The following is a 13,356-nucleotide window of genomic DNA, read 5'->3' as shown; positions in this document are numbered from 1 at the left end:
TTTTCGTATGGGAGGATTCAATACGAGGGTCAAAATAGCAATCGTACCAATAGGAAAGTCCAGAGGAAAACAGTATAGAGCTGGGTAAGTTTTAAATTCCTCAAGGAAATGCACTCAAAGTCTGCGCCACTCGCTTAATTCTCGGCCAAGTCCGTTTGGAATGCGGAGAGTCCCAAAATGTCTACGCTTGTCCCAAAAGAGTCCACGCTTGTCCCAAAATGGCCCAAGTTGGCCAAAAGTGTGATCTCTTCGATTTTCACCTTACCAAGTCGATCCAGACCCGGGGTCCGGGCCGATCGAGACTTAGTATTTCCCCCACACCTCTCTACTAAAGTAGATTCCTGATTGAGCTCATTCTTCGGCTCCGATTAAAGGGATAAGGCACTTCCTGGCACTTCCCTGATACTTTCCAAGGTTAGTTCTCGACGTGGCTTCAGCCAGCCCCTTAGTTGTAAATCCCGAGGTCCTTGTCCTCTTCTCCCTATCTCACTCCCTCTCTCTCTCTGCCCTAGTTCCCCCTAGTCCCGGGCAACCCTTCGAGCTAGTAAAAGTAATAATAGCAACTTTCCAAGGTTGTCCACATGGTTGGCATCTGCATGCCATTTGGTCTTTTTTCTTCTCTCTTTTTTTCCTTGATTTTTGGCTTTTTTTCTGCCCATTTTTTCTTCTATTTTTTCCCCTTCGCTTTTTTCCCCTTAGCTCTATTGTCTTCTCTTCGATTTTATTTTCCCTTTATTTTTATAATTTCATTTTCCCTTATTCCCGCCACCCGACCAAAATACTGCGCCCATGAACTCCCAATGCATTTTCCTGATGCGAACATACATCTAGCCTTTCTCTTCCCCTCTCTATCTTCTATATTATAACTTCAAACTTTTTTTTTCTATCTTTAATTTTCCCCTTCTTCTAGCTTTCTCTTTTCTTTGACAATTGAACCCTTAATATACCATACCGTACGGAGTACCCTAGTCAGTATTCCAATCCAGCCCGTCTGTACTCCGTACATCACTGACCAGAGTACAGCCTTATGACGGCAACCAGTCTGGTCATGCAAAACAGACGGAGCAAAGTCTCTGGGAAACCTCCTCTGCGGTTACCCATCATTGCCCCCAAGGAAGATCTTTTTGATGCCTTTGCCAAGTCTGAAAAGGCCTTGATCGCTCCACCGCGCATCCGCTTGCCTCCACGATCTCGTACTGGTTGCTGGTAAGTGATCGTCTCTATATTTTGACCCTCCCCGAATCCAAGCTTATTCGTTCTAGGACATGCCGAGTGAGTTTCTTTTTGTGTTTCCCTTAAATCAAACCAAAAAAAACAGTTGATTAATTGGTTTTTTGCTTCTTTTTTCCCCCAGAGTCGAAAGGGTAAGTGACTCCGGTCAATTGTCCCGGCAATTCCGTGGCTGACACACATTCTCTAGTCAAATGTGATGAAGGACACCCGCAATGTAATGTATGCATTCTTCACGCTTTTGCTAATCGCCACTTTTACACATTTACTTATACTTCTTGATAGCAATGCACTCGTCTAGGCCATACCTGCGATTATCGCCCACGGCTGGCTTTTCGCGATGATACCCCGCGTATCATGGGTCGCATGGCCGATGTGAAGACAAACGGCCATGTCGTTTGGGATCGTAAGCACCTTCTTTTCAAAGATATTTTCTTTTTAGTACTAACTAGATTAGTCACTTCGCCAAGTTCCAATGATGAGAGGACAGATTATTTCTCGTCCGGGGATTCACTCCCACCCTTTTCCCTGCTCACCTCGGACGAAGAGCGGGAAAAGAAGGCAGAAGCGTTTAGTCCCGGCACGTACCATGTCGTGATGACACCAGACAGTTTCTCCTCACTGCCAGAGTACGCAGACGATGCAATTGAGAAAGCTAGATCAAATCCCACCAGCGAGTGTAGAAGCTCGGTGGCCAGTAGCCCCACAAGCGCGGCCAAGGGCGACGGCAGTGTGAGAGATGATCCCAATGTGGTGATTTTGAAGACGTTCGAAGATGCTACTCGCCGCTCGCCGTCGAACGGGAAGACCTTGCGGATCTCTCCAACATCGGAGATCTCAGATCCTTTCTGCAATCTGTCTCTCTCGCCAAATTTCACTTCGCTTCCTTCGCCGGATGTGAAGGTGGAGGAGATGACTTTCTTAGACCCGCGTCTTGATCAGCAAAGTCAGGATTCTACGATCTTTTCCCACTTCCGTCAGGTCGTATGGAGGCAGTTGTTCCCCCACGACCATAGGCTTGATGATTCTTGTGGATCTGATAGTCATTTTATGACTCTCAGCATGGACTTCCTAGAGCGGGAGGCCGCTCATTTCCCTCCTGTGGGTATTTCATTCTCTAGTTCATACGATGTCCGTTACTAACAACAATAACAGCTTTCCCATGCTATGATGGCTGTATCTGCCCTTAGTCTCTCGCACAGCGGCACAGGTCACAATGTCGATGCATTGCAATATTATCAGCAAGCTTTTCCCTCGCTCCAGGTCAGCCTACGGAACAACGATGATCTTGTTTCCGACGGACTATTCCTTACCCACTTCCTGCTTCTGATCTACGAGGTAAGAGGTTCAAGTTACAATTTCTCGCAGTCTATATACTTACATCCCTCAGATCGCAGCCGCCGAGCCACACGGCTCGAACCTCTGGTCCCACCATATCTCTCGCCTCCTTCACATCGCCTTCCTTCGACGCGCCAAGTATGGCCAAGAGCCCCACCCATTTATCCTCTGGTGGGTGTGCCACATTGACTTGTACGCCCTGTTCAGCGGAGCAGGGACGGGAGAGTTTGTACGAGCCGTCATCGACCACCAGATGCTCCCTGGCTCTGAATGTCTTCTCTACCCCTCTGCCCCAGAGGGCTACAGTGTGATCTACTCCGACGAGCATGACAGCTTACCCGTAATCATGCGTCTGTACCACGACACATTCCGGCTAGCCGCTCAACTTGGGTTCTTGGCTACTCGGCTTCGTCACGATAAACAGAACCTGCCCTTTGAAGAGTTCGATAAGAGGTCCCAGGAATTAAGTGATCTGCGCCAGGCTTTCGGGAGACTGTGGGAATCACCCGACGTTGCCTTCCTACACCAACACCAGGATAACCTCCCGCGGCGGTCTCGGGAAATCTTGCAGCAGGTCAGTTCTATTTTCCGTCTATTCAAAAAATGAAAGAGAAACAAAAGCTAACTTCTTCTAGTCCGCTACACTGTACCATGTTTGCCAACTCTTCTCCTACAGCAGCATGTGGCCCGGACAACGTGTCGAGTCCGAGTTCTCTCCAGATGCAGAAATCGACCACCACGTAACAGAGATCCTGCGCTTGGCCGAGCGGACTACTCACACTCGACGAGCCGATCGCCACTTCTTAGTCTTCCCCTTGTTCCTGGCAGGTGCGACGGCATCAGCTAGTGGATTGAAGATGATGGCGATGGAATTGATGACTAGCATGGAAGACGAGGAAGACGGCATGGGCCGCAATGCTGCAACAACTCGTACTATCCTCCAGATTGTCTATGAGCGGCAGTTGGAGCGACTCATGCATGTGGGTCATACCTTGGATGTGGATTGGTGTGACCTGATGGCTCAGGAGGGACTTCAGATGGTTAATTTCGGGTTTTGATTGGATAGTGGGGTTTTGTTTTGTTTTGTTTTTTCGATAGCATTGGCGCTACTAGGGCATATTTGTATTTTGGGGGGATTCTCAGGGTTGTATGTTAGCATGATTGACGATGGATATGGGATGTATGTATAGAAATGAATATGTGGAATTTGATCTTCCATGGAACTGTGCGGGCCGACCCATAGATTAACTACAACTAGTACTACGGTACTACAGTACTACCATAGTATATAGTATGGAGGCCCCAAGGCAGCAACTTGTGATGATTCTCGTCACCTGCGGGGTCGGCGTCTCGCCAACTTGGCGGCTACAGAAAATCACATCTTCTTCAACTTTTCTTTTTCTTTTTCTTCTTACTCTCGGACAATTTCTATGAATAGATGAAATAACCCTGGAGCTTTTCCCTGCCCCGCATCTACCCCCCGAAGTTCCAACGATCTTCACGCTTATCTCCGTAATTGGGAGTACCTCGACGCACTCTGCTGTGGCTGAATTCTGTCTTCTGCAGCTTCAAGCCCAGCCGAATTTCTCACCATGAGTGGCAGCAGCCGTGCCCTCCATCCCGAGGAGCTTTTCCTCAACGACCATCCAGCCAGACAAGAGTCACCCACCATCGGCCCTTTACGTATCAACAAACGGGACTCGTCATCTCCAGCATCGGCCGCGGGCTCCAGTCCCCCACCAAACGCCCCGCTACCCTACCCGGATGACCGTCAACGTCCCCAAATGCGCACCTCAAGTTCAAACGACCGATATCACGACAACATTAGATATGGGTCTCCGCCAGCTGGTCCTGGCTCAGGCTCCGTGAGTCCAAACGAATACCCAACAGCGCTCCGGCCGCGGGACGGTCGTGAGCCGCGAGTCGCAACATTAGCAGAGAGAAGAGGGGCAGCCCCTAAGCCGCTGCCCGAATCTCCTAGCTACGATGCGCCAGATCGCGAGGCCTTAGCTGCAAGACCGTACCCTCGCCCGCCGGCCAGTCAACCACCCGGCCCACCAGAGCCACCAGCAAATACATCTCAATACGATTACCGTCAACAATACTACCCGCCCCCTCAACGCCAAAGCTCAACATCTGCAGCCCGTCCCCCATCAAGTCTACAGGCCCCACAAGGCCCGCTCAATCGCATCAGTTCCACATCAACAACCCGCGCCGAGCGTGGCTCGCCCCCGCCACCAGAAACTCCTGTCGTCGGACCAGGCCAGCAGCCCGCCTCGGACATCGAGGCCCGCTATGCTGCCGCTGGCATTGCAGGCACCGGAACCCTGCAGGGTATCCAGTCGCATAACGTGGCCGCCCAGAGACGAGCAGAGCAGTACTCAGGACAGCAGCCGACTTTCCCGCAGCCGCAGCAGCAGCAGCGCCCGTGGACTCCTACTGAGCAGCCCGGTTCGCAGCCTCATGGCCCTCCGACGGTTTATCAGGGTGGTGAGGTCGTCACTGATAACCAGCCGGCTGCTGTGCATCCGGGTCAATATGGTAGTCCGCCGCCTCAGATGCCCGGATCCTATGGCAGCCCGCCGCCTCAGGTTCATCCTGGCCAGTACGGTAGTCCGCAACCCCAGGCTCATCCGGGTCAATATAGCAGCCCGCCGCCTCAGGCTCATCCGGGTCAATATGGCAGCCCCGCGCCCCAAGCTCATCCGGGTCAATATAGCAGCCCGCCACCTCAGGCGCATCCTAGCCAGTACAGTGGATCTCCTTCCCAAATGCACCCTGCATCTGGGCCACAGCAGCAACAGCAGCAAGATCAGCCAGGAAGAGTTCCCCCTAATGCCCTGGAACATGATATGGACCGGATGCGCCTCAGCTCCTCCCCACCTCCCGCCTACTCAAGTGTATCTGGTCCTTCTGCTTCGAATGGGTACCCCAATGAAAAGCAAAGCGGTGCTGCGGCCGCCGCCGCCGCCGCAACAGCAGCAGCTGGAGCTGGAGCTGCAATGATGCATCCGGCCTTAGTAAACCAACCCAATCCTGCTACAAAAGCGCCTTCCCCTGCACCGGCAGTCTCACCGCAGGACCATCCTGCTTTTGCGAATGACCAGAGACAGCAACAGCAAACAGGGCAATCCCCTCAGGCGTCCGTTGCTAATGACTTGTCCGGTTTCCATCATCAGACAATCCAGGTGACTTCTCCGGGGCCCTCTAGCGCGGGTCCAGCCTCTCCGCCACCTCTTCCAGAGGGGTGGATTGCCCACATGGATCCAAGCTCGGGGCAATATTACTACATCCACTTGCCCACACAGTCAACTCAGTGGGAGTTCCCGAAGGGACCTACGCCACTTAATCTCAACGACACGCCGTTGTCCCCAGTGGGAAGTGTGTATAGCGCCCACCCGCTGGTTTCTCCCGGTCTGTCGGCTTTCGGGAAGCCTCTAGCGTCACCGGGTGTGCCTTTGACCCCTGGCTTTGAAAGCCTACAGTCGCCCATAGTGTCTGGCTTCTCCGGGCCTCCCCCGAGTAGCGGCATGGATTTGTACAAAAACACTCCAACCAACGGTGTCTACTTCGGTCCCTATCTGCGTTACACTAACATGGATCTCGAGCGCGGAGTCTGGATGGGATCTATCCTGCTTGTGACAGATGCCGCACAGCCACCCACGATTCACATGCACCAGAGTCTAGACCTGTCTCCAAACCCGAGACAATTGAAGGCAATCAACATTGCCGCCCATCAACGCTGGACGTTCTACAAGTATGAGATTGATCTGCAGATGGACGATGCGGGTCCTGCAAAATGGACCTACGCCATCACCTCACACCTTGGCTGCACTCGTTACGAGTTTCTCGTCGCTGGTCGACATGAGACCAACTGGCGGTTTATTGCTACCTCTGGAAATGACTTCTCGCTCAATGTCAATGCTGGCGAGCGGGCTCGTTTGGGTGGCGTCGGTTACATGTGGAAGGATATCATGCAAAAGCACAATGAGATCGGAGGCTTCCACGCCCAGTTATGTCTGGGTGGTCAGATCTATGCGGATCGCATGTGGAAAGAGATTCCGTCTCTGAAGCAGTGGTTGACTATCAGCGGAAAAGAGGCTAGAAAGAACGCTCCTTGGACAGCGGCTAACCAGCAGGATGTTTCTTACGCCTACTTCCATTACTATACCAGCCACTTCGACCAACCCCACATAAGGGAGTCATTTGCGCAGATTCCTTATGTCTGCCAGATTGATGATCATGACATGTGAGTCGCCCATACAGCAACAATAAACGAGCAGCACTGACCTATCCACAGCTTCGATGGATTCGGCTCGTATCCCGAGCACATGCAGTTCTCAAATATGTTCAAGAACATCGGCCGCATCGGCATCGAGATGTACCTCCTCTTCCAGCATCACACAACCCTCGACATCCTCCGCAACGTCAGCAATGACATGGACCTCTTCACTATAACTGGCACAGGCTGGCACTTTGTTAAATACCTAGGTCCCGGCGTTGTCGTCGTCGGTCCAGATTGCCGTTCAGAACGAAACCCACACCAAGTCATGGCTGGTCCCACGTACCAGGGTCTCTTCCCGAAGATTGCAATGCTACCACCCAGTGTGCAACACTGTCTCTGGATGGTCGCCGTGCCACTCATCTACCCCCGCCTAGAGACGGCAGAACACATTGTCCAGACCGTCGCAACAGGAAAGCGAGCCGTGACCGGCGCATACAATGTGCTAGGCAAGGTAACCAGCTCTGTAGCCGGAGTAGTCGGCGCCAAGGACTTCGTCGGCTCAGGCTTTGACTCTGTGAAGCGAGCCGTAGGCAAATCCGGGTTGATGGGCGGTATACTGAGTCCATTTGGCGAATTCAACTCGATGGACGAGCTACGCGACCAATGGACACACGAGTCGAAGGTTCGTCCCTTCCCCCCTTCTGATTACACAATTTCCACCATATCCAAACCATTCCCATACTAACCGAACACCAGGATCTCGAACGCACATATCTCATCCGTACACTACAAGGCATCGCACACCAAAAATCAATCCGCATGACCTTCCTCTCCGGCGCCGTCAATGTCTGCGGCGCAGGTCTCGTCCACGACCCCTCAAGCCCATCAGACCACAAGACAATGTACCAACTCATCGCCTCCTCCGTCGTCAACACGCCGCCCCCATCATACATCATCAAACTCCTGCACAGCCACAGCAAGCCCCTCTATGTCCCCGCCAACGGCCACAGATCCTCCGGCCAGGTGAGCGATACCAAGGAAGATATGATGGAGATCTTCCAGACGGACGTCAACGGCCAGGCTCGTGAATACCGCAAGCTCATGGCGCGTCGGAACTACGTCGCTATTGTGGCTTATGACCCTGAAGCGGTTAATCCTTCTTATGGCCATATCACGCCTGGCGCCGTTAGTAAATTGAGTCTTGCGGCGGACTTTATGGTTCAGGGTGATGGGGCGCAAGGGAATGTGGTTAAATTTGGGCCTGTGATTGTGCCGAGTTTGGATCAGGGTCGCTGATGATGATGATGATGATGACGATGAGGTTTGAGGGTCTCGTTTCTTTTTATACTTGTATTGAGGGATCCTTGAGGGATCCTTTGGTTTCGATATTTGTTTTGTTTCTTGCACAGCATTCTTATTGTTCTTCTTTTGTCTGATGGGTTTTCGATTGGTTCCTTTTTGGCGTGTTTGCATATCCGCTGCTTTTGCTCTTTCTTCTCTGTTACCCCCTAGCCTGTTTCATTATATTGAGACAATTACACCGCTGTTCTGACTTGATTCTTGGCTACTTGCAATTGCTTTCAAGTAACTATCTTAGAAATGGAATGATAGATATCAGGTTGAAAGAAGACAGTTTCTTGCAAAACGAGGTACCTGGTACTGTACAGAATGGGGTATCCAGGGTATATCAATAGAAAACAAAGCAGCCAAGATATCAGCCAACGCCAGTATCCAATCTGTTAATCCAATCTAGATAGACATGTAGGTATACTCTATCCAGTTGGATCTCCCCCGGGAACACAAAGACCAATCCGCCAAAAGTAATCCCGATGAGCATAAAACAGTTCCCAAAGCCGATACCTCGCCGGTATAAGAGACCAATCCCACCGTAGAGGCGATAATTTGTCCTCACAATCAGCAACATCTGAACTCTCACGTCCCAAGACAGCCTGCTCGTCAGACACAGCACCATCACCACCACTCGACCGACACCCCTCCTCACTAGAACCAGCCAACCCAACAGGAACATTCAAATCCCGATACAACTCAACCAAAACCCCCTCACTCCCCTCACCGGCAATACACCCAGGATCCTCCGCACCAAAACAATGAACAATATCCTCCCTTCGCGGCGGCAACCCCTCCCTCCTAATAAAAACCTCCCCAGCATGAGGCCGATATCCCCACTCCGCAAGCGGCAACATAGGAACCGGATCTCCAACATGCGTCACACGACGAAATCGCAAACCCCCCCTCAAGCGGCGGGATCGATATCCCATCCCCGAGCCCGAATTGCTCGTCGAGAAAGGCTGCGAACGCCGCGTTCCCGATCATCGGCTCCCCGAACGTCGTTACCGTTGCGTCCCAGCCTTTCATACGCATCTCCAGCCCTGCTAGTGCTGCAACGGCCCCGCCGAGGGAGTGGCCTACTAGCGTTATGGCGTAATCTGGGTATTTTTGGCGCAGGGTGGAGATCTGTGGGAGGATTTCTGTTCGGGTATGCAGCCATGAGCGCATGAAGCCCGCGTGCACGGTGCAGTTTTCGCAGTGCGGACCTGTGGGGATTGGGTTTGTGGTAGTGTTGTTTTCGGGGTCTGGGTAGGGGATGTAGGCTTGCGGGTAGGCGGAGAGGTCGATTATTGTGTTTGTTATTGAGTAGGTGCCGCGGAAGGCGAGGATTATTTGTTTCGCGGAGGGGGTGTGGGAGAGGGCGATGTAGCCGCATGAGTCGGAGAGGAGGAGGCCGGTGTTCCAGGTCTGTGTGTAGGGTGGATGTAGTTAGTGGGTGGTGTGTCTTCGTGGAGATGGGTGCTTGTGGCTGGAGGTAGGTAAGTGACTCACTGTTACTAGTTCTAGATCCGGGAACTCGATGCAGCGGCTGAGGCACTGGAATGGCTGCTGTACTCCTGTTGTTCCGACGCAGTATGAAATGTCCACTATTCGGGAGAACTCTTCTAGGGAGTTGAATAGCTCGTTTGATACATGCTTGTACTTGTTCTGGGCCGTGGCGACGCTCAGGAAACAAATGTATAGTAGCAAGGGAAGGAATAAAATGCTAGCCATGGCTTAACATACTGACTTGGGTAGGAGGTAAAGTATAAGTCCATATTTAAAGGGAGAGAACAAGACCTTGTGATGCGGAGATGTGACTGGAATCAAATCCGGGGTAAACACATTATGTCATCGATTTCCTCATTGGTCGGTGTTTGTCGATATTGGAAGGTACTACCCGGGAGTATGTGCATGGGTCTACAACTACAACATACGTAAATGCAACAACCTTGCAATTTCAGTGGTCACGAGGGACTGGAATGTGCTCGAAGAATTCTATCCAATACTATATGCATGCTGACCATGGAGCAAGGCCGGCATTAAAAGGTAATTCAAATCAGGCGGTCCAAATGACAACACGACCGTCGACACCGCTCGCTAGAATAATATGTTAGTCTTTGCTAGGTCGCAAGTTTCAGAAGGGCGATCTTACTGCTGAAGGAGCTCACAACCCCGTTGGCTTCTTCGTGGGCCCGGATGGTGTGCACAGTGTTCTGGTGGGTAGACTTGAGCTTGGTTTCCGCCTGGGCCTGGCCCTTGAGATCCATCTGCCGGAACATGTTCAAAGCAGACTCCTCGCGAGCACCCACGGCTTCTCCAGCCTTGTTCTCGAGAGAGCCGGCAAGTTGCCATCCATTCTCATCGCCGCGGAAACGGAAGGGCTCACAGTCCTAGATACGGTTAGCACAAGCCGCCGTTGTATACTAGAAAGAAATGACTTACATGTCCAGCTGCAATAATCTCAGTCTCGCCGTTCCAGATAAGGCTGTTGAGCGGCAGCAAACGGGTAGCGATATTCAACATCGCCCGCGGGGGCTGTTCCGGAGCGCTGGGGTACACGACAGTAACACTGCTATCGTGTCCAGTGAAGGCGAGCGCATTGCCACTAGGAGAGAAGGCAACACTCTGGATCCAACCAGCAGTATCATTCAGGTATTCACCACAGATGGTGTTGAAGGGAAGGCGCTCTCCCCACGCACTGGGCTCCGGGCGGGTATCAATACCCTTGATGAAGCTCGAGAAGACTCGGGCGTGAGAATCGGTCGATCCGGCTGCCAGCAGGACGGAGTTCGGGTGCCACGCCAGGGTTGTAATAGTACTGCGAATAGGCTTCTTGATGTGCTTCGAGATCCACCAGTCGTTCTCCTCCTCGAAGTAGCAGACAGCAATCACTCGAGCGCCGGAGCCGACGGCGAACTTCTGCTCTGATGGAGACCAGCGCACAAAGGTTGCGGCACGGTTGATTCGGAGAAGGACCAGAGTAGGTTTCCATCCGGTGGGGGTCTGCTCCCAAACGTAGGCATTTCGGTCTATAGAGCGAAGACCCGTTAGGTATTGTATATGTTAATAGTTGAAAAGGCCTTGCCAAAACATACCCTGCGAGCAAGTGACGATTCGGCCACTGTTAGGAGCAATATCAACGCTGGTGACGGTCTTCTCGTGGCCCTTGAGCTCATCGCTCAGCGCAAACTTGTTGCCTGATTGTTGATACAGTTCCACATTGTTCTCCCGAGCGACAGCAAGTGTCTTCTTGTCGGACGAGAACGAGTGGTCGGCAATTGGTGCGTGAAAGAGATGGTGAACCTCAGGAGCGGCCATATTGGAGATAATAACGACAGGAGGATCTCTCTACCGTCGTGCTTGTGTACTTGGTTGTTGTAGTTGCGGGACTAGGAGGGGAGCTGGGTGATGACGGCGGCGCTTAGTAAGGGAATACATCACATGACCCAAAGCTACTTTTATGTCGAGGTTTTGAGTGGCCATGGACACAGCACGCGATTGAGCTTCATTTCCCCATACGCTCTCTCATTTACTCTTTCAATCAGACGGAAGCCTGCCTGATATTTCTAATTATCTGAGAAATGGCTTCAAAATCATTGCCCGCCCGTGGAGGCCCTGACAGCAAGGCCGTTGCTACCGGCCCTCCTAACCAGACGTGAGCTTCCCCGTCCAACCACAGGAGACTGTCGCGCATTGGCGCTAACAATTTCTAGACTCTACTGCACAAATTTGCCCGATAGGAGAATTCAGAAACATGATCTTCGAACGGCACTCTATGCCCTGTTCTCCACATACGGCACCGTTCTCGACGTTGTGGCCATGAAGACCAGCAAAATGCGAGGCCAGGCCCATATTGTGTTCAAGGATGTCCAAGCTAGTACACAGGCACTGCGGGCTTTACAGGGATTCGAATTCTTCGGGAAACAGATGGTATGTAGTCATTGCCCTTCTATCGTCGCAAACCCCCGCTCATTCAATGGATGTCTAGAAAATCGTTTATGCCAAAGGATCATCAAATGTCATTTCCAAGCTTCGCGGCACATACGTTGCGCCAGTTGAGGCTGCGCCAGCCCCAGTGACGACAGACCTCCAAAAATCTATCTTCGGTGGTCCTCCGGGTGCACTCCCTGCACGACCCACGACTGATGCCAATGGAGAGGCGCATGGCTTGAAGCGACCGCGTGAAGAGGAAAGCGACAACGAAGAGGCCCCGATGGACGAAGATAGCGACGTGCCTATGGAAGCTTCCTCAGATGAGGAGTAATCTAATGAATGGGGTCCTGCTGGGGACTTGAAGTCCTCGATTTGCATTTGATTTTTTTTTATTCCCCAGCGTTTCCAGCATATGCAAGAGTATTGGCTGGTACTGTGCTAAGCAAAAAGCTCGTGTGGGACGTGCAGGTTCACGCAATGACCTACAAGGCCGAGCCAGATGAGGAGATATGACCCAGGAGTGACGCTCTGTGCGTCGGCAATGTTCGCCATGGCATCCGCGGTGTTGCATGGGTGGACAAAAAAGGCTGGGGCGCCAGAGTCAGGATGGTACTACAAGAAAAAAAACAAAAAGAAGACATGAGCTCTTGTCACGAGGTTCGGAGAATGCACCTACACCCATACTAATCCCACCCATTACACCCACATTCTTCAATTCTTGCCTGTACCGTTCCGGCACGACATACTGGTAGACTTCGTCTAGTCCGAGTGGGCCGTGGTTGTGCCACCTGAGGCTGAAGTACAAGACGGGGACCTGATATGTGGGGGACAACAAGATGTCATAGTCGATCTGTAAGCTGGGTTGGAGTTTGGCGCGAACGAGAGCTTCCTACGGTGAAGAGTCAGGACAAGTGGACATGGACACGTCCCTTGGGGGGGCTAGAACTCTGCAGACCGGATCCTCGTCTTCCTGTGATTCTTCAAGGTCCTCCAGCGCTGGGGGTTCTAGCGGGCTAGGGACATCGACACATTTTGTTATTCTGAGGCCGGTTCCATCTGGCTAGTTTCATTCAAACCATATTTTCCCATCAGTTCTTCATTCCTCAATTCATATATCAATTAAGGAACCAAATAGGGTTTAATGGTTCATGCGTAAAGAAAGGGATACCTTTGTGAGCAGTCGAATGGCGGACCAGCCAATATTTTGGGCTGAAGTGCATCGATCGGCGAGATCTTGACATGCACCCTCAAACTCCGACTGCACCAGGAAGGGAAACGTAGAGCACAGTGCAGCCATG

At 52.0% G+C, this 13,356-nt stretch overlaps 6 protein-coding genes across 6 annotated transcripts; 3 read left to right on the top strand and 3 right to left on the bottom strand.

Moving 5' to 3' along the window:
- Positions 1–1,027: 1,027 nt before the first annotated feature.
- On the top strand, positions 1,028–3,626 carry N7471_004152 (Zn(II)2Cys6 transcription factor; the record flags this gene model as incomplete). The annotated part of the gene is made up of 9 exons (XM_057276871.1): positions 1,028–1,206; positions 1,263–1,272; positions 1,355–1,364; positions 1,421–1,452; positions 1,516–1,636; positions 1,688–2,331; positions 2,386–2,568; positions 2,621–3,142; positions 3,204–3,626. 9 exons carry the CDS (start codon positions 1,028–1,030, stop codon positions 3,624–3,626), a joined length of 2,124 nt encoding a protein of 707 aa, XP_057136481.1.
- Positions 3,627–4,160: 534 nt separating this feature from the next.
- Positions 4,161–8,089, top strand: N7471_004151 (WW domain protein; the record flags this gene model as incomplete). Its single annotated transcript, XM_057276870.1, has 3 exons — positions 4,161–6,817; positions 6,869–7,475; positions 7,550–8,089. The coding sequence occupies 3 exons, from the start codon at positions 4,161–4,163 to the stop codon at positions 8,087–8,089; spliced, it is 3,804 nt and encodes a 1,267-aa protein (XP_057136480.1).
- A 476-nt stretch (positions 8,090–8,565) lies between these two features.
- Positions 8,566–9,856, bottom strand: N7471_004150 (lipase family protein; the record flags this gene model as incomplete). The annotated part of the gene is made up of 3 exons (XM_057276869.1): positions 8,566–8,941; positions 9,042–9,550; positions 9,635–9,856. The coding sequence occupies 3 exons, from the start codon at positions 9,854–9,856 to the stop codon at positions 8,566–8,568; spliced, it is 1,107 nt and encodes a 368-aa protein (XP_057136479.1).
- A 325-nt stretch (positions 9,857–10,181) lies between these two features.
- On the bottom strand, positions 10,182–11,443 carry N7471_004149 (WD40 repeat domain-containing protein; the record flags this gene model as incomplete). The annotated part of the gene is made up of 4 exons (XM_057276868.1): positions 10,182–10,222; positions 10,278–10,515; positions 10,568–11,154; positions 11,221–11,443. The coding sequence occupies 4 exons, from the start codon at positions 11,441–11,443 to the stop codon at positions 10,182–10,184; spliced, it is 1,089 nt and encodes a 362-aa protein (XP_057136478.1).
- Positions 11,444–11,706: 263 nt separating this feature from the next.
- Positions 11,707–12,389, top strand: N7471_004148 (U2 snRNP complex subunit MSL1; the record flags this gene model as incomplete). Its single annotated transcript, XM_057276867.1, has 3 exons — positions 11,707–11,780; positions 11,839–12,055; positions 12,114–12,389. 3 exons carry the CDS (start codon positions 11,707–11,709, stop codon positions 12,387–12,389), a joined length of 567 nt encoding a protein of 188 aa, XP_057136477.1.
- A 107-nt stretch (positions 12,390–12,496) lies between these two features.
- N7471_004147 (ATG3/ATG10 family protein) lies at positions 12,497–13,355 on the bottom strand (the record flags this gene model as incomplete). The annotated part of the gene is made up of 4 exons (XM_057276866.1): positions 12,497–12,670; positions 12,735–12,947; positions 13,014–13,118; positions 13,227–13,355. 4 exons carry the CDS (start codon positions 13,353–13,355, stop codon positions 12,497–12,499), a joined length of 621 nt encoding a protein of 206 aa, XP_057136476.1.
- Between the last annotated feature and the right edge of the window lies 1 nt (position 13,356).

Source organism: Penicillium samsonianum, assembly GCF_028829775.1.
Source record: "Penicillium samsonianum strain IBT 33392 chromosome Unknown utg000003l_segment0_segment0, whole genome shotgun sequence".
NCBI lineage: Eukaryota > Fungi > Ascomycota > Eurotiomycetes > Eurotiales > Aspergillaceae > Penicillium > Penicillium samsonianum.
The sequence above is the reverse complement of the archived record's forward strand: the minus strand, read 5'-3'. Positions and strand labels throughout refer to the sequence as shown.